The sequence below is a fragment of the Lates calcarifer genome, linkage group LG16_LG22 (genome assembly GCF_001640805.2).
Source record: "Lates calcarifer isolate ASB-BC8 linkage group LG16_LG22, TLL_Latcal_v3, whole genome shotgun sequence".
In the NCBI taxonomy this organism is placed as follows: Eukaryota; Metazoa; Chordata; class Actinopteri; family Centropomidae; genus Lates; species Lates calcarifer.
This window is the reverse complement of record NC_066848.1, coordinates 10,986,668-11,013,038: the sequence shown is the minus strand read 5'-3', so window position 1 is coordinate 11,013,038 and position 26,371 is coordinate 10,986,668. Positions and strand designations below refer to the sequence as shown.

At 39.9% G+C, this 26,371-nt stretch overlaps 1 protein-coding gene across 2 annotated transcripts; it reads right to left on the bottom strand.

Moving 5' to 3' along the window:
* Window positions 1–778: 778 nt before the first annotated feature.
* Window positions 779–22,774, bottom strand: add3b (adducin 3 (gamma) b). 2 transcript variants are annotated; one of them, XM_018696888.2, is made up of 15 exons: window positions 22,490–22,774; window positions 14,809–15,048; window positions 13,288–13,432; window positions 12,428–12,579; window positions 11,661–11,741; window positions 10,447–10,596; window positions 9,992–10,135; window positions 8,910–9,008; window positions 8,419–8,592; window positions 6,512–6,772; window positions 6,177–6,293; window positions 5,393–5,482; window positions 4,264–4,387; window positions 2,774–2,869; window positions 779–2,587 (listed from the first exon to the last, which is right to left on the bottom strand). In XM_018696888.2, the coding sequence occupies exons 2-15, from the start codon at window positions 15,007–15,009 to the stop codon at window positions 2,337–2,339; spliced, it is 2,085 nt and encodes a 694-aa protein (XP_018552404.1). In that variant the 5' UTR covers window positions 15,010–15,048; window positions 22,490–22,774; the 3' UTR covers window positions 779–2,336. The 2 variants fall into 2 exon arrangements, with proteins under 2 accessions (XP_018552404.1, XP_018552403.1); XM_018696887.2 differs by lacking the exon at window positions 22,490–22,774 and adding an exon at window positions 15,846–16,119.
* Between the last annotated feature and the right edge of the window lie 3,597 nt (window positions 22,775–26,371).

Genomic DNA, 26,371 nt, shown 5'->3' with positions numbered 1-26,371 from the left:
ACTGTAAAGGGATTGTTCAGATAATAAGTTTGCAGCCTGGCACTGGTCCTGCTTTTTAGATAACTGCTGAAAAAAAGAAGAGCAGAAGAAAAGTTGAAAAAGGGCCTGCTCTCTTATTATTCCCATGACTGGAAAAAACTAATTCTCAGAAACAGTTAATTCTCAAGAACTACCACATTTTGACACCCCCGAATTTTCACCAATAAGACTTACTTTAAAATACAATGTTATTATTCTCAAACTTAATATGCAGTTAAACTTCATGTAAACCTTTGACCTCATCCTCCTCTCCTTATGTCACCTCACAGGAGAGGTGTGTGTAGGATGGGGGTGGTGTAGGTATTGATCCTGCCACTCCCCCATCATGAACACCTGTTGGAGACACCAAATCCCCTCTTTGTCTCCACAGTCCCCTCTCAGTGGATTACCATGACAACGCCCATTCATATCATGGCTGAAGACTGATTATACAGCTTCACACGGTCAATTATCAGTGAACAGGGTGCATTGTTTTAGGGGGACGCTGCTTTTTTCCCTTTTAAAAAGTGTGGGGGGTTTCTAAAAAGCTTTATTTCATACTTGAGGAGATATCTTGACTGTTAGAAATGGGATATAATTAGCTAGAGCTTCACACCACATCAGAATGAAGTGTAGCATGTGAAATAAATGCAAGCATACATACAACAACATTGAAACCCTGGTCAGGTTTAAAAGTATATTTGAGTGCGAAAGAGGCGAAAACATCAAATATCGTTTCAATAAGGCAGGAGAGCAATAATGCGGTTATGGAAACATATCCCAGCTTTTATTACATCAGGTGGAAGGCAGTTTTAAAGGACTGACTTTGAGGCAAGGTGACTGTAATGTAAAGCACCGTGGAAAAACCAGGGCGATACAAATAGCAATGTAAACGACGGAGGAAACACAAGCACTGGGCACATAAATTACATAAGTAATACAGTCTGTAAACGCAATGCGCTGTGCATGTTCACTTAAGGAGCTTAATTAGGGTGGATAAAAACATGATAAAAGAAGTGATAAGTATTGTTATTAGATTGTACTGTCACATTTCTATGTTTCATAGTTCAACATTTGGTTTAGCATAACAAAAGAACTTCACAAAAACAAACTATTTACAAAGGCAAAGCATTCACTCCCTTTGGGTCGAAACAAATCATTCACATTATTGACTGGGATGTAAGTATATGGTCCTCTAATATACTTTATATCAAATGCCAACAGTGGTTACGAAAAAAAAAAAGCTTTCCACAGCATATTGTCATCAACTGACTATTTGACTATTATGACAAAATCAGTCAAAATGTCCATCGCATTTCAACTTTCTGTGATTCTTCAGGCCTGGCACTTTCATTGTCAACATCCAAACAAGTAGTGATTTTCTGTCAATTCTGTTAAAAGTCAAACTTTGTCACTCATAAACATCACTATACAAGACTCATCACTTTGCTGAGCTCTTCCCGTTAGTCACAGTCAATTCCTTGTCACCATTACAATAAAGCAGCAACCATGGGAACAACACTACTGACATAAATGTAAAAACAACAGTGAATTATTATTACTGTTATTACTGTTATCAGTCACAGCATGTTTAGTATGAGTTAGTATGTAAAGTAAATATGTACTATCAACTATCAAATCATTTATTTACCTATCAAACACTATATTGTAATACCTGTAATATAAACCAACATATATTATTACAAGATAGTATGACTATGAATATGTTTCAAATACAAATCGTACTTCTTATAAGGCTTAACATTGTAAATTGTTAGTATGTTCAGCCACTGTTACACTACTAGTGTGATTATTAAATTTTAAAATTGTTAAACAATTTTCTTAGCCTTTAAGTATACATTCAACAATGAACTTGTGCAAAAAGAAAAAAAAAATCACAAATATGTAACAGGCCCAATCTGATGTATTTATGAACTTCAAAACCTTGTGTCCTATTAAATCTATTTTTAAACCCATTAAAAATATGGGTAATAACAACCACAGATATGTAGGTTTGCATTCACTTTTCATTTGATTTCATTTTACTGAGCCCTTCATGAGTGGTCAATCACAAACTCTCATGGGAAAAAATCACCCATATTACCATCTGCTGGCACATCTTGGAAAAACGGCTCACATGAAATAATAGCTGTGAATGAGGGAAGATGTGCAGGATGTGAAAAACAACACTGTCCTGGGAGACCTGACTGAATAATAGTCTTTTCTCTTATTTTACTTCCCTTCGACAAGCTGAAAATTAAGAAGGCAATTCAGATGTTTTCCTCGCAAAACACTCAATGTTATTAGAGTAAATGCTCTCAGGCTTCTGTTTTTTCTTTCTCGTCCTTCTTTTTCTTGCTCTTCTTCAAGAATGAAGGTGTGCGGAACTTCTTTTTCTTTTTCTTGGGGGACTTGGTTTGGCTTTCCGGAGTCTGAGCATCTCCTGTCTTCTCCTTCGTTGTTATGGAGATTTCCACCGTTTCTGAAGTGCTCACGCTCAGCTTGGATACCTCGATGCTCAGATCCTCCTCCAGCTCTGTCAAGTGGTCTTTCCCATTGGGTATTGTGTCTGTCAACAGATGAAACCAAGTCAGTGATGATGAGGAATGTGGATAAAAGTGCAATCACACAGACAAGGCAGTTATAATATATTAAATTATCTATTTAATTTGAGGCATCTCTTGTTCTTTTACAGATTATACCAGAGGGATATAAAACTCTGACACAAACGAGCAGCTAGTTCTAAGCCAATTACCTTGTTTAGCTGGTGTCATTATGGGAGAGAGGGAGAGGGAGATTGTGGAGCCATCAAATGTGGTCATCTCATCTGCATCAGTGGCATCATCATCTTCTGTAAAAGGATTAAAGTCAGCAGAGGTCAGTCATTCTAATGTAATATGCATCTTCACCAGCTTAGTCTGCCATGATTATGGGCCAACAGTTTTTAATTGGCACCTAACACAACAGAAAAAAGCACTGGACAAATTTTGACCTAATGAAGGTGCTAAATAATAAGTTTAAGGAATCTCCAAAGTGACTACAATTCATCTAGAGGGGGGCATGAATGTCTGAACCAAATTTCATGGGAATCCATCCAATAGTTGTCAAGACATTTAATACAAAGCCTCATGGTGGCACTGTAGAAAAAGTGAGAAGGTCAGGAGACCGAAGTCATAAGAAGTCATCCTCTGGGCAACGTCACTGTCTGTTCAAAATTTCACAGCATCCTATAACTGTTGAGATATTCAGTCTGGACCAAAGACCTTACCATAGACCCATGCTGATAGCATAGCAAATCAAAGCAAAAAAAAAATCACTCAACACTAGTTGTACAGATTTGCTACATTTCATTAATCTCTATTAGCTGATGTGTTCTGAGATTGACATATTATTGTGACAGTAAAAATAAAGGTGCTACTCCGATATACAGCTGTAGAAATGTTTCTCTCCCACACACACATTTTTCCTTGTCTACAGTCATAACCGAGACATGAGTAGTTTGACAAGACTGATGTCTTTGCAGCTCATCTCTCACCATCCTTGTGAGCTGACTTCACAACTCAGAGAGGAGTGAAACCATGGACTGACATTTTTGTCCTAATGGCATTTTTGCAGGAAGCTCCCTGTTGCAGTGAATGTAGTTCCAACATTTCCTCCGGGCAGGAGCTAAGGACTCTGGCTGGACTAATTACTTGCCTGGACTACAGGCTAATGACACAGTTTTTATGTGGCTGCAGTAAGTGCAGCAAACTTGTGGAATACATAAAAAAACTGCAATATGTAAGACTGCAGACCTTGAAATATTCTCATCAGCCCCAGGAATTAAGAATCAAGTCATGTAACTGCAACTCATACTCCCATTTAATAATGTCTAATGTCTGTGTTAAAATGTCAAACAAGTTGATTTCACAATTCTCTGGAAATGTGCATTTAATGGATCCCTGCTCCCTTGTTGGCCTTGTTTGGTGAAGTCAGAGATTGCTGTTAGCCCCTGAGATTAGCTTTGTCTCTGCATCTCAGTTTCTTTCATGACCTCTGTGACCCCAAAGGATTAACTTCAAAACATCATACGCTCATAATCTACATGGGATGATATCAGATATGAGCCTGTGTAAGCTCAAGAAGGATTAAATTAAGTAGAGGTTTTCTGTGCCTCTAAAGAGCAATGGTGCACTGTAAGGCTTTGTAATGGTAAAGAAACAGTTTGACCCCTGAAGAAAATGTATAAAGAATAGCAATGAGTACCTTCTTGGCCTTGCTGCTTTCTCTCTACCATGTTCTTATACTCATCCAGCTCCTTCTCTGTAAGATCATTGAAGGGGTTGGGGGGAAGAGAGCGAGTCTGTTCCTCATCCTCAATGATGAAAGCCTGAAGCACACAAGAGCATAAAAAGACATTAAGGTCACCTGATGTAACTTATTTAGCAGTAAATGGAAGTAATTTCTCAGGTGGAACGGTGAAGACTGGTTATACGTTTATGCTGGCAGTTTTTCCCAGTTGCTTTGGCACAACTGTATAATTAAAAATTCCTGTGTGCAATCCTGAATTTTCTAGTTCATATTTTCATAGCAGTACATGCATTTCTTTCCAATGGTTGAGGGCAGCTGTTTCAGCAACAGGATATTTGACTGCATTACTGTGCCTAAGTCTAAATGAGACCTGACAAGTCATTTAGTGTGTTGTGTCACACTGACACAGTTATTTACTGTAGACATGTTACTTGTTAGCTGAAAATTCTTTTAATATTGGCTATATGGATAATATTTATATATTTAAATACAAGATATGAATACATAAATAAGATAAACTACGTATCCATCTTTAATCGATGCATAGGTTTGTTTTGGGTTGAGAGACTTGTGGGATTTAACGTTACTGAACACAGAAGAGGGCATGGCCAAAATGTCAGTGCAATTTCTTCTCTGTGCTACATTATGAAAACTGAATTTGAGGAATATATATATCATTGATTTGGATGTGCAAACGCTGACTTTCTGACTCTAATTATTCATACTTCAGCTCTCTTTATTTGTCTTTGGTTGAGTGCAAAGTTTTTCTCCCTTTTGCTGTCTTGTTTTAAGCAAGAATAAAGGGACATCACTATGGTGGCAGCCCTTGATGAAGTTTTTTCCTTCTGACAAATGATTTAAATGTTTTGTATGAGCGATGGCCTTTTACAGGATAGATAATGTCTGGTGCTGTGTAGTATACCACGGTGTGGTGAATGTACTTAATGTTTTAAGAACTCCCACTGTGTTTCAGAAATTGTACTCAAGTAGCTGAGAAAAACTGTAAACAATACTGTGACACGTGCAGTGTACCATGCACTGTGGTTGCACCTGTTATTTTTTTGCAAATGATTAATATACTCACTGGTCCTGGGATGGTGTCCACAACAATGCCTGCTAGCAACTGAGACTTTGGTCCTGGAGTCATCTGGTCGCCTCTGTGCTGTTCTTTTATCTGAAGACATGTATCCAGCAAAATTGTGTTAGACCTGGTCCAGGAATCTTTGACAATATCTTAACACCATCCTACAACATGAGGTGTGTCAGACGTAGCTACAGAAACACCAGCAATGAAAGCTCATGATCAATCATGAGATTTTGATTGTTTCTTATGGTGTTCATGTATTTTTGTCATAGACTGCAGCAATCAGCGATAACAGTTTAGTCGGTCAACAAAAAAACTGGCACCAATTTTGATCAGTCAATTAATCATTTTAATACATTTTCAAGCAGAATCACTCAACATTGACTGATTCTACCTCCTGAAATGTGAGGATTTGATGGTTTTCTCTGTAATACATGACAGTATGTTTGTGGATTTTGGCTAAATTATGCAGTGTCTTCACTGTTTTTGGTCATTTTTTAGACAAAGTGATTAATTAATTAATCAAGAAAATAAACTGCAAATTAATAAATCATGAAGATAAACGTTAGCTACAGCTGTAATTGTCAGAACTTATTGGTTGCTCATACCAGCCTTTCTTGGAAAATAAATCTCGTACCAGTTTCTCAGCCACAGAGAATGCAATGCTTAAATAGCATCTCTAATCATGATTTAATAGAGGCAATTAGGATGAATGAAATTAAGTGTTTGGTGCCTAGAATTATAACGGTGTGGTGCAAGAAGTGTGACAATGTTTTCAACTGACCCGGTTCCTCTTATCCAAAACCTCACTGGGATCAGTGTTGAGTGGGACAAACTGGTTGGGGTCCTCAATCTTTATTGGGGTGCCAACACTGTTGCCTGGCTGTGAAGACTTCATCCACTGAGAGAAAACAAGTAGATTCATGAGAAAAACATGTAGAAAAAAAAGCTCTTAAAACTTGGTGAGTTTGATAAATGCAGTTATCAATTTCACCACAAGAGGGCAGGCTTATATAAAGGAAATGCAGCTGCCAAGATCACAATTTCCCTCAGAGACCAAAACAGAGAGGATTAGATTATTAAATTTCTTGTCACAATTTGACATGAAAATCACCGCACCATGGTTTTAGTCCTGGGGCTGACATCCCCGCTGGGTGACTGTTCAGGAACATTGACCCTCAAGTAGCTGTTGGGCGAGTTGAGCCACCGGGTCCTTTCTCTCTGCTGTTTCTGCACCATAAACTTGAAGGGGCTACGCAGACCCAGTTCACTGTCCTCCGGGGGCACAGCAGACACCGTGGCAGGGATCTCCACGTCGTTCTTAGAGCGGGGTTTTTCACGGACAATGGGGTTCCTGTAAGAGTATCCTGTTCTGTATCCCTGGGAGGTCACACAGAGAGGAAACCTTATTCAAACACACTGAACGGTTATCAGTTACCGTTTGCAGTATTTTGCACAGTTCTTCAGTATTCCCTTATAATCCATTAGATAGGAAATATGAACTACAAAAGATACAAAATTCAAAGGATGCGCAGGCCACCCAAGATCCACTTACACAATGCTGTTAAATATTTAAACAATGCCGTATATACAAACAGCATTTTTGCAGACATGCCCAGTTTCAGAGGGAAAAAGATAAAACTTTGGTTTGAAGGAGTGTGTTGTGTGTTGTTAACAATACATCAAAGACTGGGAGAGACAACTAGAAAACTACTGATGGGAACTCGCAGTGTGTGCAGAGTGCAGTTTGAAGCTGGCAGTGCACCACTACAATCAAAATGAAAACTGGCATTTTCTCGCAGGCAATATGACAAGTTCGCCGCAGAAAAAAATCACTGTGTTGGGCTTTGGTCGCCGCTATGTAAGCAAGCCATCCAAAGAAATTTTGATCACAAAATTGTTCGCTGTCCCCTGGTGGCACAGTTACAGCTGGAATTTGTATTTATAGGCTGGATTGTCATTTATAAGAGCAGTAAATACCTATTAACACCTTTCAAGTTGCCTACTTTAGAGATGACAAGCTAATTAAGTAATTAATTAAGTTTACTGTGTAGAAACCTTCATCTCTGATATAGTTAGCTTGACATGTTAATAAAATACAGAATACAGCAACTGTAGCATTTAAAAACAGACAAAAAGTGCATAAGAACTACACTAAGTTCATTATTATGTGATTACTGTTATTTTTTTCATCATCAAACTGATACACTTTCTTCTCATCCACACTGTGTTTGTAGGTGAGAGATACCTGTCTGTTCCATCTACTTGTTTGGTTTAGGAAAGTTAAGACACCGTGGCTTTCTCATTTTCAGTGCTGTAGAACATGCATGTGTGCAGGACCAGCCCTAAATCATCCTCTCCCTCCTGTATTATTAGCTGTGACCTTTAGTGCACCCAGGGCTCTTGTTATCTTTGTTTTGGATTTCACCGTTGGGATCATTTCAGATGTCATCTCATTCACCAAAACTAACAACCCCTCTCTCTGGCTTGGGGGGATCGACCTCCTGTTGCTGTGAGTGTCATGGTATTTACACTCTGCGCCATATTCAACAATCTTTGAGATACAGCCAAATCCTACTTCCAAATTGAGTCCACTAGAGTCCCTTACACTAAGTGATTGTGTGGTCCGTGTTGCTCTAACTGCCCACAGCATGCCTCACCATCTGGAGGCTATGATTGAGAGGGTGGGCGGGCTATGATCACACAGAGCTAACACAGCTGCAGCCCACTCCAGCCACAGTTGTTAGTGAGTGGCTCAATCAAACAGACACAGTCTGATATCCTCTGTGTCCACAGAACATGTCAGGCTCTGGTCATTAGCAGTGTGGATTAGAATAGTCAGAAATGTTCACACTGAGGCAGCTACCATAAAACAATATCATTTAATTACACATCATTTTCAGATTAGCTTACCAAAAACACATCCAGTTTCATTGTGTTCTCTAATCAGACACTTCCCGAGGAAGCGCCTGAGACAGGAAACTCTGAGCATCATGGGTAAAAGGCACAGGTCAGGGTTCACTCACCAGGTTGTCCAGCATCCTCATAAGGGACTCGAACTGGGCCTCGCCCACTTTCCACTTGACCTCATTGTCCATCACCACCCCGGCAGCAGCTACACCCTGGGTCAAGGGTTTAAACTTCTCCTTGTCCAACAGCACAAGGTTGTCCACGCCGCCTGAACACCTCAAAGCATTCACCTGAACAAAGACACATGATGACAAAATTATTTTTCTAATACAATTCTTTCTTTTGGAGTTACAAGCCAAATCATTATATTAAATATTTTCCATCATGCATTCACTAACTTACTTAGAGAGCCTCTCTCTCAGAACATTATATAGTATATTATATATATTTTATCTTCTAAGAAACAGTAGGATTTTCATTTCAAAAGAACTGCAATTATACATTACTGACAACCAAATCTGACTCATTTGTAAAAAGTGAAAACATTTCCACAGGTGAATTTTTATTAGTGAGGTAGTATTTAAAAAAAGAATCAAGCTATTTATACCTGGATTTCACAGGCTTGCTGTGAGTGGTACACATAGTGAAAAGCTTCCTCTACTGTTTCTCCCAAAGCCAGCAGCCCATGGTTCCTAAGGATCATCACCTGAAATACATGAGAAATACATGAGAAACACTTGAGATGCCTGATGGCCCACCATAATCACTATGACACACTGAGCAAATCCAGCTGAGCCACAGCATTAGCATATCCAGATATGCTAATGTGAATTAATTAATTCATGTCTGCATAAATGAGCAAATGTTTCCTTATCAGCACACTTGTCTTGACATGACACAGGTGTAAGTGTTAGTACAGTACCTGCATCTTAAATTTAGCTTTAGCTGCCTTAAATCAAGATGTACTGTTCACTGTGTTCTTGCAGTAATTTTGGAATGTGATTGATTTCACAGTCCAAACACAAACAACTGTCTCCTTAAGCTGAAAATATGATTGTTAAGAGCTGAATTGATGGTGTTGACAGGTGACAGCTTTTGGTGTCTAACTATAAATCCACTCTATGAAGCTGATAGTGATGTCTGACTCTTTGTCAGAGAGGTGTTGATTCAACTCTGTGGTAATTTTTGAGGTTATTTAGTGGTGTTGTTGTATTGGATTACATCAAAAGGCATTTCTAATAATGAAATGCTTATTCACTTTTTGGTGAGGAGTTAGATGAGAAGATCAGCAGTTACACAATCATACCTGTCTGTTAAATATAAGGCTTGGTTACCTTAGCTTACCATGAAGACTAGAAATGCCTACTAGCACCTCTAAAGTTCACTAGCTAACATGTTAAAGAACAAAAAAAAAAAATTTACACAAAATGCTAACAGTTGAAGTTGATTAGCAAAAGACAGGTGTTACATTTTAATAATAATAATGCATTTGTGTGATTATGTGGTACGCATGTGTATTAATTAATTTACATTTAGGAGTACGGGTACGGATGACCTCATAGAAAACCAGCTGTATGTAAAGTATACTATAGAACCTGATGACTTATTTTCCAACCAGTTGTTGAAAGCCTGCTCTGTCCCATGTGAAAGTGAGCCTGTCACTAATGGAGTCCCTTGGTTTGACAGTACCTTGGCAGTAGGGCCCAGAGCTTTCTGAAACTCCACCTTCTCCTCTTTATTATCCAGGCTGCCATGGTAACCAAAGCAGCTCACGTCTCCCAGAAGCAAAGCCTCCTGGGAAATGGGCAGGATTCCACATTTCATCGAGGACACCTGTTAACATGGGATAAAGGCAACTGAGACTGTGACGCACCAATGTCTAAACAGAGGCAGTTTTTTTTTATTTTTGGCTATCAGGCACAAATAAAACTTTACACAGCAATGTTCATCATGTGCTGTGCATTTAACAGCCAAGCTTCAAAGTAAATGGTAAAAGCGCGTGACGGGGTGTCTAAAATAACTAGATTCAGGGGGCTGCTTTTAATTCAGCCTCTTTTCCTCTGGTGCAAAATAAGCATTTAGAAGCAGCTTGTGTGCTTTGATTAAGATGAGGCTCATTTAATATTTGCCTGGAGTGTACTTACAGCAGCTGTTGCAGGGCTATGTATGTGGATGATGCATCTCACATCTGGGCGCATGGAGTAAATGGCAGCGTGAGGTGCAAATCCAAAATGGTCGATACCCAGATCAGTAGAACCCTGGTCCACAACCTCACCAATAATGTTTACTTTCACCTACATGTGAAAGAAACAAACACAGCAAAGTTATACATGTGATGAATGCCAGTTGGCAGTTTACTGCTGTTAGAAGTTGTTGTGCAGTAAAGCAGTTAAAAGAATAACCAACTCATTGTTATTTGACAGCTATTAAGGCAATTAATACAGTATGACTGGACCATTAAAGGTACCCTGTGGAGTTTTCTAGGAAACAAAGAGTTATGCTAACAATCCTTAATTTCTTACAAAAACACATTGTGTGTATCCTTGGATCTGACTGAATATGTTCAATGTGTGTTTCCCACATCCCTCATCATATTAATGTTTTACCTGGTGTTTTGGTGGAAACCATAACATTGGTTTACTTTCATGGGCATATAGGACCAACAATCTGTAGTATAAGACAAACTAACATTAAAACACACTGATGACCACCGGTAAATTATCTTCATTCAATTCAAAATGGCTCCCCTGTTGATTGCTTTACTCAGACTACTTACTTACTTAGGTGTTAGTTGGTTTACCTTTCTGGAGTGCTTAGATTTAATGAAGCAAAGTAAATTAAATTAAACTCCTGCAATTAGGATCTGAGCACTTGCCAATTAATCTGTCTTTAAAAACAAAGGTTTTTGAACACACAAGTCCTCAGTAGTCATCCTTTGAGACAAATTACATCTCAGGACAGAAAAGCTAATATTAGTTATTATGTTGAATAAGAGAGTGTATTAGAGAGAGTAATAATCCTAGACCTAGAAACCTGTAGTTGTATGTTGAAAACACACCACTGGTATTACCATCAGACGTAGCTGATACCAGTACTATGTCACATATAGGTGCCTGGTCATTCCCAATCATATACAAAGTCACATAAATGTCTTACTTCATTTCCACCACCTATTCCTCTGTAAAATGATTTAATGTTAGGGTATTCGTTCAGTGGGTTTACAATAACATTGCTCAAGATACGACATTGTTAAATGTTGCCCAGTTAATGTAGTGAAACACATGACAACTCACAACACGATAATGCATTGTTACTCACAATTGGAAAATGACAGCACTCACACAGCCATTGTTCTTACCAAATTTGCTGCCGTCACTTCAGCGAAAGACAGGCCTCGCGGACTAATGAGAACATGGTCCTGCTCTTTGCTGACGCGCACCTGAGACAAAACAAACATATAATTAGAATCCTAAACATGTCTAGGTTACAATAAAATTAATATCTTGAGTGATTTCCAATATTCTGAAACATCTGTGATGTTACTACAGTGTAAAAGATACATATGTTCAATGTATTTCTGACCCTTATGATGCTTCTGCAGGAGTGTCTCCCCTATAAATTCAATCTTGTCAGGGTACAAAATCCAGTTAAAAAGCATTGATGTCATGGGAGACCAAATCTCTACACTTTAAAAAAAATCTTTAAGTTGGGTTAGAAGCTAGTCAGTGCAGAAAGACCCATTTCACCAATTCAAGGATACAGGAAACTTTGAAACCACACAGGAAAGCTCTCTTCACTCCGAAAAACTCAAAAATCGGCGCGTGGGTTGATAAAACTGACTTTCTAGGGCTTTGCCATTGGGGAAAATCTGAGCTTTACATCTTGACATCTCAGGTGTTCATCACATATCTCAGTGTGAATTTCCTGCTATTTGGGGAGCTGTTCATATTCACAAATCTTACTTTTCCAAACCATAAATAATATATGGTTTCTGAAAATAAAGAGGTATTCCCCTTTAAGCCTTCCAGGAGCCGGAGAACACAAGGCTCACATAAAGATACACAAACCCTGTGCTGCATACATAAGCAGGTGTGCACTGGAGCGTGATTGTGAAGTTGTACTCACAGTAATGTAGGAGCTTGTAAAACGAGCCCAGCTGAAGAGGTCAACAAGCCTGTAGAGGCTGGCCAGTCTGCAGCGGCTCTGTTTCTCCCCTTTAGCAAAGGAGGGAGTCTCAATGCCATACAGGTCATTGACTGGACTCACCATCCCAAAGCCTGGCACAAGATATAACACCATTAGTAACTTGAGATGTATCAACAGTATTAAATTAGTAATTTTTCAAACATTTACAAGGATGTTCATGTGGTTTGAATCCATAACATATCAAGTTAGAGATTCCAGGAAGCTTGAGTCTCTACAGTTGAATCTTTAAAAAGGCCTTTCTCAGAAAGAAACTGAAGGATATTTTTGGACTGAATACCATATAAGACCATTTAATGATACAGGACCCTATCTTTTACAGCCACTTAAGCTTTTTAAAAGAGCACAGCTGCCTTGGCGACTTCACAGCCATTTCCTACGGTGACATTTTCCCAACATTTACAGTTCTGATGGTAAGACTTTTTTAAATTGATCCTTTTAGCTACGGGGTGCTCTGTAACCTCCCCAGAAGAATAAGGCATAGAGGTTATACTTGCATAATTAGCATTGCAAGCTGCTGTAATTCATTACTAAGACTGGTCATGAGGGCTACTCAATGGAAACACTGACAATGAAGAATGCTGTCAACAACTTTTTGCCTTTTCTGCTGTTTCAGGGTTGTTCAGTGTCACAAGAGTCTGAGAATTCATCCTCAGACAATGAAGATGTTCAGCCCGCATAATGCACACAGACAGAGTATACGCGCTGAATGACAATCAGCCCCAAAGGGAGAGAGACAGAGACATTCGCACACTCAAACGCGAAACCACACTGCCACTCACTGATGGGCGAAGTCAAGGGGCCAGCCCCTCCCAAGGTGCTAGCCATGACCAGGTCAGCTATCTGTCTCAGCGCCAAAAGACCTGTGGGGTTGTTGCCCTTTGTGAGCTGGTCCTGAATCAGGCCTTCCAACTCATCTTTAAACACCTGTAGACAAAAAGGAAAGGCTTTTATTCATTTAGGGTAAGGTGATGTGAGGTAAGGTGAGAAGAGAGGAAACACAAACACCATTGTATAGCTCCATTAACCTAGCAACTCATATATACACAACCTAACCTTAACCTTGTTCCAACACCTCCTCAGGACGTGTCAAGGAGCACAGCATGCTTTCAGACGCTCCTTATTACAACTGTACACAAATCACGAAAGACTACTAAAGATCTCTTTGTATGTCTGTGAAAAGAGGTTTTCACCAGAAGCAGGGGGGGCTCACTTTAAACCTGACCATCAATTTTTGCCATTAAGAGCAGCCTGTGAATCTTGAAACAGAACTATTTTCCTGTGTGTGCTGCAGCTAAGCTCCAGCATTCTGCTCTATCCCACCACAGTTCCCATGGTGATGAGATGAGGTCTACTTGTTGGGCCTGTTATGCAATCGCAGATGAGTGTGGGCTCGTCTTATTTCCATACACTTCATTGGCATGTGTTTATTGCGCCTCCTTGTACTCTAACCAGACTACACTGCTCTGTTTATCATCCTTATGGTTTATATTATACTGAGATAATATCTGCTATTATGGATGCAGTCTAATACAAGGGCTCTGCAGTAAATCTTACCTTCACAAAGGTGATGATGTTCAGTTTTTGTTGAAACTGTTTTAAAGAGGTAACAGTTCAACTGCATGATCATTTTGGAGGCAGCAGTTTGTGGTTGTGTAGAATTGTGTTACATTATCCTGACAGGTGTTTCTGTTATTTTGTCCAGCTCATTTATGTCAGTGAGGGTAGGCTAAATAACAGTAACATCTCTCTGTATAATGCAAGAAGAAAACCAGCAGATATATTGCTTGAAAAACAACTAACGATTATCAAAATTGTTGCCATTTTCTGCCAATGGACTATTTGATTTATCAATTTAATTGTTTAAGTCCTTACTACATTACAGTTATGGTCTATAGTATATTAAGTGTGATTAAGAAATAGCTCAGACACTCTATTTTACCTTCAAAAAATAGTGGTTAGTACACACATTTATAGTAACAGTGTTAACTGATAATAATAGAAGTTAAAACTGTAGTATTAAAAATACATTTCAGGGAACTGTAACTCCTAGAGTATGTTTAGAAGCTAAGGCAAAAGCAAGTGTCAATAATATACACAGTAAACTCATTTCTAAACCCATATCTAAATACAGCTGAGCATATACAATGACTATCACATAAACAAGAAAAAATAGTGCTTTTCAGTCAGTCCTGAGTGAAGGTATGGTATGTCTCTGTGGCTCTAAAATTGCTGCTTATTACTCATACGCAGTGAAAGCTTGTGTGTAGGAGGGCACTTCTATGGAGCTGCAGGCTACATACTGGACTCTGCAGGATCTGGGTGACCCTCTTCTTCTGCTCCATCATGTTAAAGTCCTGCCTCAGGTCTGGCGACATGTTCCTGCTGCGGAGGTACTCAGGGTCACTCTCGTCCACTCGGTCGAAGTAGCGCTCCTTGGAGTCATTGCTGGACAGGGCCAGGGTCAGGGACCCCGCTGCCTGCCTCACCTCCACCAGACTCATGTCCTCGCTGCCGTGGCCTCCTCACTCTTCCTCTGGAATCTGCAGGAGAGCATGAAACATCACAGCTTAGCCCTACTTCACAATCAGGCTGTCAAGGCAACGGGTTTTGTTTTAACAGAAAAGATACTGTATGTGTGCAGTGGTGACTCATTTAATTACAGGGATGGAGACAAAAGAGAGGAGAACATTGTTGTATGATTGATGGTGCTTTGTAAGTACAAAGCTGTTGATGGCCAAAAAGGATGATTTAGTCACAGCTACTGTGAGCATAATGTGAGTATTTTCACAGAACTAAGCACAGTTTAATAACACAACAATGAATGTGAACATCTCACACTCATTTCATCTCACTTAGTGTGTTTTGGCACAAAATTTCCCTCTCTCTTTCTTCTCTTCACAGATTGAAGAGGCCAGCTTATAAAGTGTGAGATGAAAGCAGCAACAGTTCCCCCACTTATACTATTCAGCCCGAAGCTATAAAACATTGTCAACAGTAAACAAAGGTAGGCCTCATGTAAATTAGCCATTTTGAATAGCTGTTAGCGCCTCTGGTGCTGCAGTGTTACCTGGATGTGGGGGTGGAGGGATACAGGAGAGATACAGCCAGGACTACATTACATTAGGCCTGGAAATACAGTAGTTTCAACACCACCAAACCAAAAATAACTCTTTCATTGCTGGTTTAGCAGCCGCATGTTATCCACAGCACTCGAGGCATGCCACTCAGTCTCAACTTTAAGCCAAAATACTACGAAAAGTAGCGCGAGAGGAGGGTACAAAAACAAAGCGGGCAACTAGACCCACGAGGAAAACTGTTATTGTAAGTTGGAAATTACCTGAAACAAAGTGCCCAGCGCGTGAATTAACTGCCCACTCCGGACGATGTGATGTCGAATTTCCACAGACGTAGATTAAACGTAAACCAGGCTTGTATTATTTCCGACTCGTATACATTGTGGAGAGAGAGAGAGAGAGAGAGAGAGAGAGAGAGAGAGAGAGAGGAGGAGCTTGCAGGGCGCAACTTGGTGCTGCTACAGTATCCAGACGGAGCAGACTGCCCGCTGCGGGTAAGGAGTGAGTTGAAGAGTGAAGAGTGGCTGCATGGAGGAGGATGTGGGTGTGTTTGTGTGGGAAAAAGGAAAAGTGACCATGTGACTTCACTTATCCACCCACTAGGCCTTATGTATTCAGTGGGACAAAGGAACGACCACTCAGGACCAGTTCATGTTTTTTAGGCTCTTCCCTGTAGCTCTCCCAAACATGGGGTTTGTAACGACCTTATTTCTGTGGTATTGTTTTATCTCTTGTGGTATTCCAAATATCCCTGAAGGAACTTGTTATAGGATTGCTGCAGTTTTTTCTTGAAGCAGAGTTCTTGTGATATTTTTATTTTGATAAATCTTCTTCTCTTCCTCTCCCTGTCTCTGTCTCTGTATGCGTGATTCATTAACTCCTGCCTCTTCATTTCATAAATAACTGAGGCTCCTGTGTTCTCACAGCAGCTCAGTAGAGGTTTCCATCAAAGCTATTTGGGCCCAGCCATACCAAAAACAGAGCACTTCAAAGCCAGAACAAGTGTTTCCTTCAAAAAAAAGTGAGCACCTCCACCAGAAAAGAAAAAAAAAAGTTTTCCAAAATATAGGATGTTTGCACACATAAAGCAATGAAACACAGATGTTCCTTCAAGAAGGAGAGACTACTATTTCTGGTTCTTTTAGTCACATCACACTTAGTCCCACTTCCACAAATACAATGAATTGCTCATGTGCCAAACATATACATCAGTACATGAGATTTGAAATATTGTAAAATATTGTAATGTGCATCAGACTTTTAAAAATATAATGTCCACCACTGAATGTGCTGGCTCTGCTTTCTTGCAAATCATATAGCGCATACGTTCATGTAATGCTAATATATCAGTAATAACACCAGCTAATGGAGCCTCATGCTGGGTTCTTTCAAAAACAATTGCACACTGCTTCTCTTTGAGTGAATTAAATAGGTTTTCTAACTAGAAAAGTGGAAATAAGATCAAGATTAAAGCGAATGCGAAGCTGTGCAGATTTATCCTGCTAAAGAGAGCAGGGATCCCTCCTCTCTCCACCCCTACCTCTCAACTCTTTTCTGCCTTGCTGGTCAGTCTCTCCAAAGAGTATTGTAGCAATATTCAAATGCATTCCATATTAAGTGAATGCAACTCTGGAATCTCTGATTTTCTCAGCGCCCTGTTGCTGCCAGTCGACAGAGTTATTACCCCCCTTTAATCAGACACGGTCAGACATGCTCACGCAAATATCTAAATTTTAGGAGTAAGAGGGAGAAGGATTGGATCACTGACTGACATAACAATTCCAGGAAACAGAGTGGAGTCAGGGAGGCAGGGCAGATATGTGGACATATGGGCTGATGTAATGAAAAGCAGAACTTTCTCACTGCAGAGCAGTGTGACCCCCCTCAAACCCTGAAACCCTGCCTCCCTGTTTTTTGGCAGGGTTCCCACCGAAACAAGCTTAAATGTCTGCACATACACACAGAGACACACACACAGATGCACAACGTCCTCCCACCCGCCAGCCTCCGCATTCTTGCTGACTATTTGAACTTTTCAGTGAGGGCAGTCTACCTTGGAAGCATTGACCAAATGTCAGATGTTATTAGTCCATGTCTCGTTCATACAGATTACTGCTCAGGATATTGATGTCCACAGTTGAAAGCACACTTTTGTCTTATCACAAACTAGCTACTCCACTGGAAATACTCTCCAAATGTAGACATGCAAATGCACCATAGATAAATCAATGAACATGTACAATAGAAATATGGAATTAAGGAAAATAACCACCATATCATTCCAAATCCAAGAGCTACCACTATAAAAAATCTAAATATTGATGCAGTAAGTGAAAAGTTTATCTTGTGCTAGCTTTGTTAAAGGAAGCCTGAGAAACAATGACACTATCATTTGCTTTGTTTCATAGTTACAGTCAGGTCATAAGGAAGACCCTCCGTCATCTAGTAACTCTAGTTTATCTTGTCAGTTCTGCTGATTTCCCCCCGTAGCGAGTTTACTGCTGTAAAATTCTCCTGTTTCCTTCAGCCATACTAGTGCATCAACACAAGTACATCCTCATTTGATATGAACAGTGAGAGCTGGTAAAAGTTGGTTGAAAACCACCAGCTGTGTGGTGGAAACTGAGAAACAAAAGACAACTCAGAAGGCAAAACAACAGAACTGAGTCTCTCTGTAAGGAGTGAACTCAAGAGAAACTGCAAACTATGAGAACACAAAAAGTCTTAGCTTACTCTTAGAGAGCTTTAGAGAAAAGTGGGTGAAGGCTGTAAATGTGTCATGCTAGATGAGGAACCATTGTGTGAACCAGTGTAAAAATGCGCAGTAAAACAGGCAGAAAGAGACATCAGCACAAAGAATGATGAGCAGTGTCGTGTTGTGGTTGAACCTTGGTTGAGTTTCAGAAAGAGGTCTGGCGATATGGCAGGCAGAGTATGTTGTAATGAAAAAGTGGGAATGCATGAAGTCACCTTTTGACCTGTGAATTCTCTCCCATAGTTTGGGCTGGTTTCTGCTGCTGATAGGTTTGAGGAGGTACATAACGAGACAGAGGCTGGTGCTTTATCAGGATTCTCAGAACAGGAAAAAGCTTTAGCAGGAACATGACAACTACTGACTGTTCAGTTAGGGTGTAGTGAGAATGTGTAAGAGGTCATTGAATAGTCATTCTTAGGGCTGCTTTCTAATTATTAAAATTACAAACTGGCAGTTAGTAGGCTCAGTATCGTGACTGAGCATACATTCAATGTAAAATGTAAAGTGGGAAAAAAAACAACTAACACCCTCAGAACCAAGAGAAAACAGAAAGCCAAGCAAGCCAATACATTATGTCAGATATAAATTTAAGAAATTAAACACATAACACTGTCATAGGTTTTTTTGTCAGATGTCCAAAAGATAATTCAAAGTCTAACATTAAAAGAACAGTATAACATGACAATACATTTCATCCTTAAGCTCATCCAAATTATACAGGTGACACTCTGTCCTCCCCTGGTACTGAATGGAAGTTATTTTAGCTTGAACTTTCATAAAGTTGGGGAACTTCTGAGAGACAGATAAAAGTAAACAATAAAAGCAGCTGAAGATGAGATATCTTAACTTTATTACCTAGTATGGCTCTAACTCCAAAAACACTGGATCCTGCACTTTTCATAATACAACTCAATACTGTTAACACCTCCAGTTTGAAACGCAGACATTGTAAACTCAGCCCAAGCTGAAATAACCCTGATGACATCGTAATGACATCATCAGGGTTATTTAAATGTACTCATAGGCTGAGCAGTGGTCCCCATGATGATTAGAACAATCTTCACATGTCAGATTGGTGAAGTTCCCCTTTAATACATTTAACTTTATTGACTTTTTACATATAATTGTCTTAATCTGTCAATTAATCCACAGTAGTTGGGATAGTACAGAAAACTACACCATAATTACTGTATATATAGATACCTAACACCTGATAACCATGCACAACAAGTGCTGCTTCGTGCAAAGTTCAAACAGCATTTCATTATTTTTCATGGCTCATTTTTCCTCCATAATTCTAGGATAGTTATTTTTAAGTCATTAAAACTAATTTCAGGACAATCTAACAGGTGATTTGTGTTAATGCCAGACTACATCAAACCAGGCCTTTTTGGTTCAGTGGATATTATTATACTTAATGTCTCCCAGTTAAATCAGATGGATTCCTGTCTAGCAGCTGTAAAATTCTGTGCAATGAAAAGAAACAGTTTGTCTCTTTTTCTTAATCTCCCCGTCTGCCGTTCAAGCTGTCAGGAGAAAGAAAGTGGTCTAAATTCATCCTGTATTCTCAGGGACCACAAATGTCACCAGAAAGCAGTGCGGCACAAAAAAATATACAGACCAGTGTCTGCTTTGAATTGTTGCACAACACAGCCTTTTTTTTTAAAAAAAAAACAGACTTCATATTAAAATAACTATGAAAGTTTTATTGTTACAAATCAGAAACTGCAAACACTCAGAGCTACAGATTAACATTTTTATGATGATTAATTTGGAGGGTTAAAAAAAAGACAACTTTGTTTCAGGTCTGTAACCAGAATGGTTGCCGCGGTAACCAGTGCTTATGCCGTCTCTCGTCTGAGGCAAAATTAGGAAGAGAGGAGTGAATAGGTACCAGATAACGTCCACTGTTGCAGACAAGAGGAGTGTTATCTGCATACGACATGAAAAAAGAAAAATTAGAATTCCTCCAGAACTGTACCAGCCTGTGGAAACACAATGCGGAGAACTTATCATCTCATTAGCAAATATAACACTGATTATTCTGCCTCTTTGACTTATTATTCTTTCTTGTAATTACAGCACAAGGTAAAGGGTCATTGTATTTCCTCATTAGCCAGAACTATTCTGTGTTGATTTCCTAGTAGACTGAAATCACAACTGTTTTCTTTCCAACTACAGACTTCTTTGAAAGATGTCAGAGTTTTGCCAGCCCCCTCCCAGATATCCATTTCTGATAATTAATCTTTGGCCACTGCGGGGCACCTTATTTATCAACTCAATGACCCTTAACCCTGAGTGCAGGCTAAATTATACCGACTGGTTGGAGCCCCATGACAACACGGTAATCTGGGCTGCTTCATTTTTGTTTCCAGATCCAAATATTTGAATATTTTTGAAATAATTTGACCAGTAATCATCCCAACACAGCTGTACACTGTCTGACCTCAAAACCTGAATGTGATCATGGAGAGAGTTTTAGACCACATTTTACATGCCTTCAAAAAAATCTAAATATTCACAGAGTAAATGTTCTCAGCCCAGTTATCTTTGGGCCAGTTATCTGTGCTATTGTCCAGATATTCTGTCATGCAGACAGTATAATTAACTTGATATAATTCTGTTTAGATTGCTGTTTTAATGTCTCACTTGATGGACATTTGGACAATTTAAATGACTGGTCAGTACATTATGTAAACCTCCACACTGTTAGGCTCCTGGCCTATTTCCAGGATACAGTCAAACCTTACTGAGCACAGATGAGTACGACTGCGTTTTCCAGACTGGAAACAAGAACTCCCCTCCCCTGTAGTTTTTCAGGAATACTGTACATTAAAATGCACATTTGCATTAAGCAAAACTTGCATACAAAGCTTGTGCATCAACCTAGCGGGGAAGGTTGGAGAGAGAAGAGAACTTGTACCACTGAGTTTTTTTTCTACAAAACAATGCCATCGTTTTGATATCTTCACACAGAATATATCACACATCCACAACTTGCTAAAAATGGTCCTGCTACACTCCCACAGCAGGGTGGGTGGCAACAACAGAGCACACTTTGAACCTGAAACAATTTACATTGTTACAGTTGGATCGGTGCCTTCACAGCGCTTGGGTGTAGAACCGCATCGGTACACACATATCACATAATCATACAGACGCTCACGCACACACACAAACATTGCAGTGGTGTGGAAAGAGACAGACTTTGTTTACCTAAGTGGAGAAGCTGGCTGTAGTCCTTACTGTGGTTGTCTTTGGATGGCCTCCATGTTAGAGAGCTAGTGGTTAGTGTGTGGTTCACTTTAACTGACTCTGAGGCTGCGGTTTGGCTAACAAATCCCTTGTATGTTGTCACGTTCAGACCAAGACTATGGGAAAATGCAAATTTCCTGCAAACCACACATATTTTTGCTGACATTTACTACAAACTGGGAAGTATCCAAATTTAGTGCCGTAAAAGAATACCATTTATTATGAAACTCATTTAGTGAAGAGGCGATGACATCGTAAAACTCAATCTAACGTAAAATTCATAAAATGAAAAAGGCTGCGTAAAGGCTCAAACTGGAACAGGAACAATCTATTGCACGGGTGAAAGGGTGTGGGTCACGACCTGCCATTTTGGTTTTTATGGCTGTCTATAACTCACATCACCAGGCACACATGTTATGAAATCCTGTGCTGCCCCAGCCCCACATCTAAAGTCAACAAATGCTTGTTCAGAGTAATGCTTCTAGATGGTGACATTAATTGAAAGCAGCTGTTTGAAGCCTCGGCAGCTGGATTTGACAGTGCAGCTGCAGACAGGCCAGTTTAGTAATAAGGATCTACTGCAGTGTTACAGCTAAATGTCAGGTCTATCAGGTCTTACTGCTAAAAACATTAATGCACTGCAAATCATATAACACAATGTCTTCATATTTTACAGCATATACAAGTATCAGAGCTTGTGGCTAAGAATTTCCTTTCTCAAGGACCCTAAAGTGTCCTCTGTCTGCTGTCAGTATATTGAAAACAACCTAGAACTCTCCAAAAGCTTCAAAGCCCACAGATCACAAAAGTGCACCATGCCATATAACTTATTTGCTTTGATCTTAGCTCTACCAAATGCCTGCTTCAGTGGGTAAAAAGGTAGAGAGAACAACTTACTGTATGGTCTTAGTCGTTCACTTATCCTGCAGGAAAATTCCTCACGTTTTACTTCAAACTCCCACGTTTCCACCAGTTGCTAGAGAGCTGTTTACATTATCACTTTGAAGAGGGTCATCTGGTTTCCCAGAAGAGAGGCAACTGCTGCTTTTGCCTCTGATCTCCTGAACTCCCTCGGTCTCCTCTGTGACAGCGGCTGCCTATTCTCACAGGAGAAGCAGGGAAACTTGTCAGAGGAGGTTCTGGAGACCAAGCTTTCAGACAGGACTGGACTGGACTGAAAAAAATGGGAGGGACAAGCTTCCACCCCCGACATATATGCCACATAATATATAAAAACACATATGATTTAAAGTACATCTAAATTAGATTTCGTGATGGCAGTACTTCATGTTTTATTAAGCAGGAATCACTTGCAGATCAGTATCTAACCATAAATGGAGGAAAACTGCAGAAATCTCTTGCCAGGCATATTTTTCCTCTGCATATTGAGCGTGTCTCATGTTCTAAATTTTGCTGTTGAGGAGGACATTGCACACAGTGAATGCTTGCCTGCTATCACCTCCTCCCACATACTCTCTTACCAGTGAATGAGTAGGATGTGCTGCTCTCCCTCTTTACTGCGCCACCTGAATACATCAGGCAAGAAGAGTGCACGCTAATACTGTGGAGAAGGTAGAAATAAGAGGAAATTACATACTATAGGTTAACAGCTTGACTGAGTGTAGCAGCAAATGCACAATGATGGCAAATGATTCAGTGGTAAATGTGGGAAACAGCAGACCGTGTATGCCCCTCATTGGTGTGTCTGTGTGTCTTATAGACCATCAAGAAACACCAAGAGTGTGAAGCATGTTAACTTCTTATGCAGATTCCAGCTCATACTATGTCAAGAAGGCTGTGCTGTGCCCACAATAAACACAGATTTTATCAACCTAAAGAAAATCCAGATGTTTTGGAAGGGAAACCAACAGGAAACTGTCCTCTGATGGTTTTATTTTAGTTGGCAGCAGCTGATGAGTTAAATTTAGTCGTTTCTCTTTTCCCACCCACTACACTGTTGTTGTTTTTTCATGCAGGCTGATAAAACATTAATTTCCTCTCTGAACCACACCCATACAACAGTCGCAGTCAAAGAGTACACCCAACGAGGTCAAAGTTCATGCACCAATGACGGCAAGTTATTGAAATAAACTTCCATATGGTGAGGGTCAGAAGTGTTCTCCGTACCACACACATACGCAGAGAGGAAGAGAGGAAGAGAGAGAGAGAGAGAGAGAAGTAGGGCTGAGAAAGTTTCTAAACTCATGCCATGTCTGGTAAAACTTGTCAAACAATATTCCTACACTACACTGCCATCTAGTGAGGACTCGGCAAACATAATGACAGTAAAAGATGTCACCTCTCCTCCTGTGTCCCCTCCTATCACATATGTTCTCGTGCTCTCTCGCTCTCTCCCTTCGTTTTTTGGACAGGCTGAACCAGCTATCTGGAAAATCAAGAAAATATGAGGCTCGGGGTGGTGGAGGCAGGGAACGTCACTCTGTGGCTGGTAGCTCAGGGTTGTGGGGTTTCGTGCTTCAAATCTGGGCAAAACATACCTCAGTTTGCTTCGGTGTGGAGTGTCAGACACTCAGATACTTTGTGTTGTTGACATGCTGGGGAGAGAACGACTGCGGCAAATGTGTTAATTTGAGGTTATTTCAATAACTAGAGTTTATGTGATTAAGACTGAATTGGTTTAATGAGAAAACGATGCAGCAGCAACATCTCCAGCAATAGTACATATTCAAATGTGTCATGAGTCTACCACATTGGTATATGTAGTTGTTCAAATTTATACAATAAATAATACCCATTAGAGGTCATGAAAGTCAATGCTTCAACTATATTTTGCCAAGAAATTTAATTCTGAAGAATTGTTTTCAACTTTTTAATGGTAAAAGCATTTTCCCCTTCAGTAACCTCTAACTGAATATCAGATTCATGACTTTTTAAGCATGACCACAGTTTCAATATTTGAAGGATCTTCTTCATGTCATAGAGAAAAGTGGTGACATGATCACAGAAATTGGCTACAGCAGGACATGACTCATATGAAGGAACATGTCAGGTATGCTGATGTAACGGATATGATAGAAATGACAAAAATAACTCTGTTTCATCTGACACGTACTGTTATATAAGCTTTGTGACTGACCTTGAAATGCTTGAATGAAATTAATGAGCGGCGATGAGCTAAACTTTCCAAGTAGTAATTAAGATTGGATCAAATTAATTTTCTGTTAAGATGTAGGTCTAATGCTTAGCAATGAATCCCAAGAAAAAAAGAGATATTTTGCCCCCTCTAGAAGAAAGCAGAATATTAGTGTTTCAATGAAGAATCATCACTGACGACAGAATGTAATGTAATAGGCTGTAACAGGCTATGAAACTAAAGAGGAATCAAAAAAGCAGCACATGTCAGGATATTTTTCAGCTGAAATTTTACAGAGGAAAGCATTTGTATTTGTGACTGTGACTTGTCAGAAGCACTGGCATCAACCAGAGCCTCACTTCAAGACATGTAAGCAATCACACACCTTTGAGAGGCTGATATGTGTACAACATCACCTTAATCTAGCAGTGGAAGGATGATCAACTGATGGCAGTAGCAGAGATAGTCTGGGACAAATGAGCTGCCTCTTGTCAGGAAGAGATGCTGGAGATGAGAGTTCTGGTTCTTTCTTGAGCTGCTTTCATTTCAGCAACAACACGAGCATGCACCACCAGCGTTTTGACTCCGCTGCTGCTGTTAGTTACCACAGAGCCCTACAGTTTGTAAATAAATCAAAGCTCCTCCCTTGGGGCTACAGGGCTACGCTCTTTGTATTCAAGAGTCTTTGCAGCATGCCATTCTTGTGTTGTGCTCTTGTCATTCAAGCACTTGCCAAGACGTTTGCTTTGGTCATTTATACCGCCAGCTCCTTTGAGGGAAACGCAAAAGATAGGATGAAAATGTTAATCAGACTCCCCTTATTGACTGGCTGGACCCCCCCCCCCCTGGCTGCCTGAACCTCCTGGCCAGAGCTCAGTGCCTGCCCCACTCAGCACAGAGGGAAAGAGGAATGGCTCTGATCTAAAAGGCAAAGCCCCAACTGGGGTTTCACTTTATGCTGGAAGAAGGACAGGGTGCTGTCAGACCAAATTCCCGAGTACTTGAAGAGGCTGTCTCAGGCACAAAGCAATTAACTGTTGTTGTGGTTGTGATGGAGCAAACTAGGATGTGCTGCTTTTTCATTATAGATAGATTTTGTTATTTATTGATATTATCATAACTGATAGCATAATTCTCAGCCCTCATTTTCTATCATTTTTGCTGTGTGTATTATGTTTAGCCTCACAATATTGGTAAAAAAGTGGGAACGAAAAGCTATTCACTTCTATAATGGTATTCATTACTTGTGTGTTCCAGGTAATTTGCTTAACAACAGACAGCACTATAGCATTAATATTTGAGTGGTAGAGGAGTCACTTCAAAAATTACCCAAGGTAGCCTAATTGCTCTTTAAAATATAGTGTAATTTCTGTCTGCAGCATCATAATAAAGACAAAAATAGGCCGTTTCTTTAAACAATTATGCCGCCATCATCCCAAACAATACCAATAGACTCGGACAGGTTCACTCAAGAGGACATGAGGCACTTCTCCTAACTCTAGCACTCTGGCTTAGCCTGTCGTTGAACTCTGTAAAAAGCTCTTCATTTCATCACCTGCCTCACATCAGGAGCCGCCCTCAAATTCTCCTCATTTAATAGGAGGCCCTACCTTCACAATGTGTGCACACACAGAGAGAGTCCCACAAACACAGTTTCATACATATATTACCCCCCACACTGTGCT

Bases quoted from the DNA above. Each gene is read 5' to 3' on its own strand.
- add3b (XM_018696888.2), bottom strand. From the start codon at position 15,009: ATGAGTCTGGTGGAGGTGAGGCAGGCAGCGGGGTCCCTGACCCTGGCC. The intron at 12,580-13,287 runs GTGAGTGGCAGT...ATCTTGTGCCAG, and splicing joins CCCCTTGACTTCGCCCATCA to GCTTTGGGATGGTGAGTCCA. The intron at 10,136-10,446 runs GTAAGTACACTC...CCATGTTAACAG, and splicing joins ATAGCCCTGCAACAGCTGCT to GTGTCCTCGATGAAATGTGG.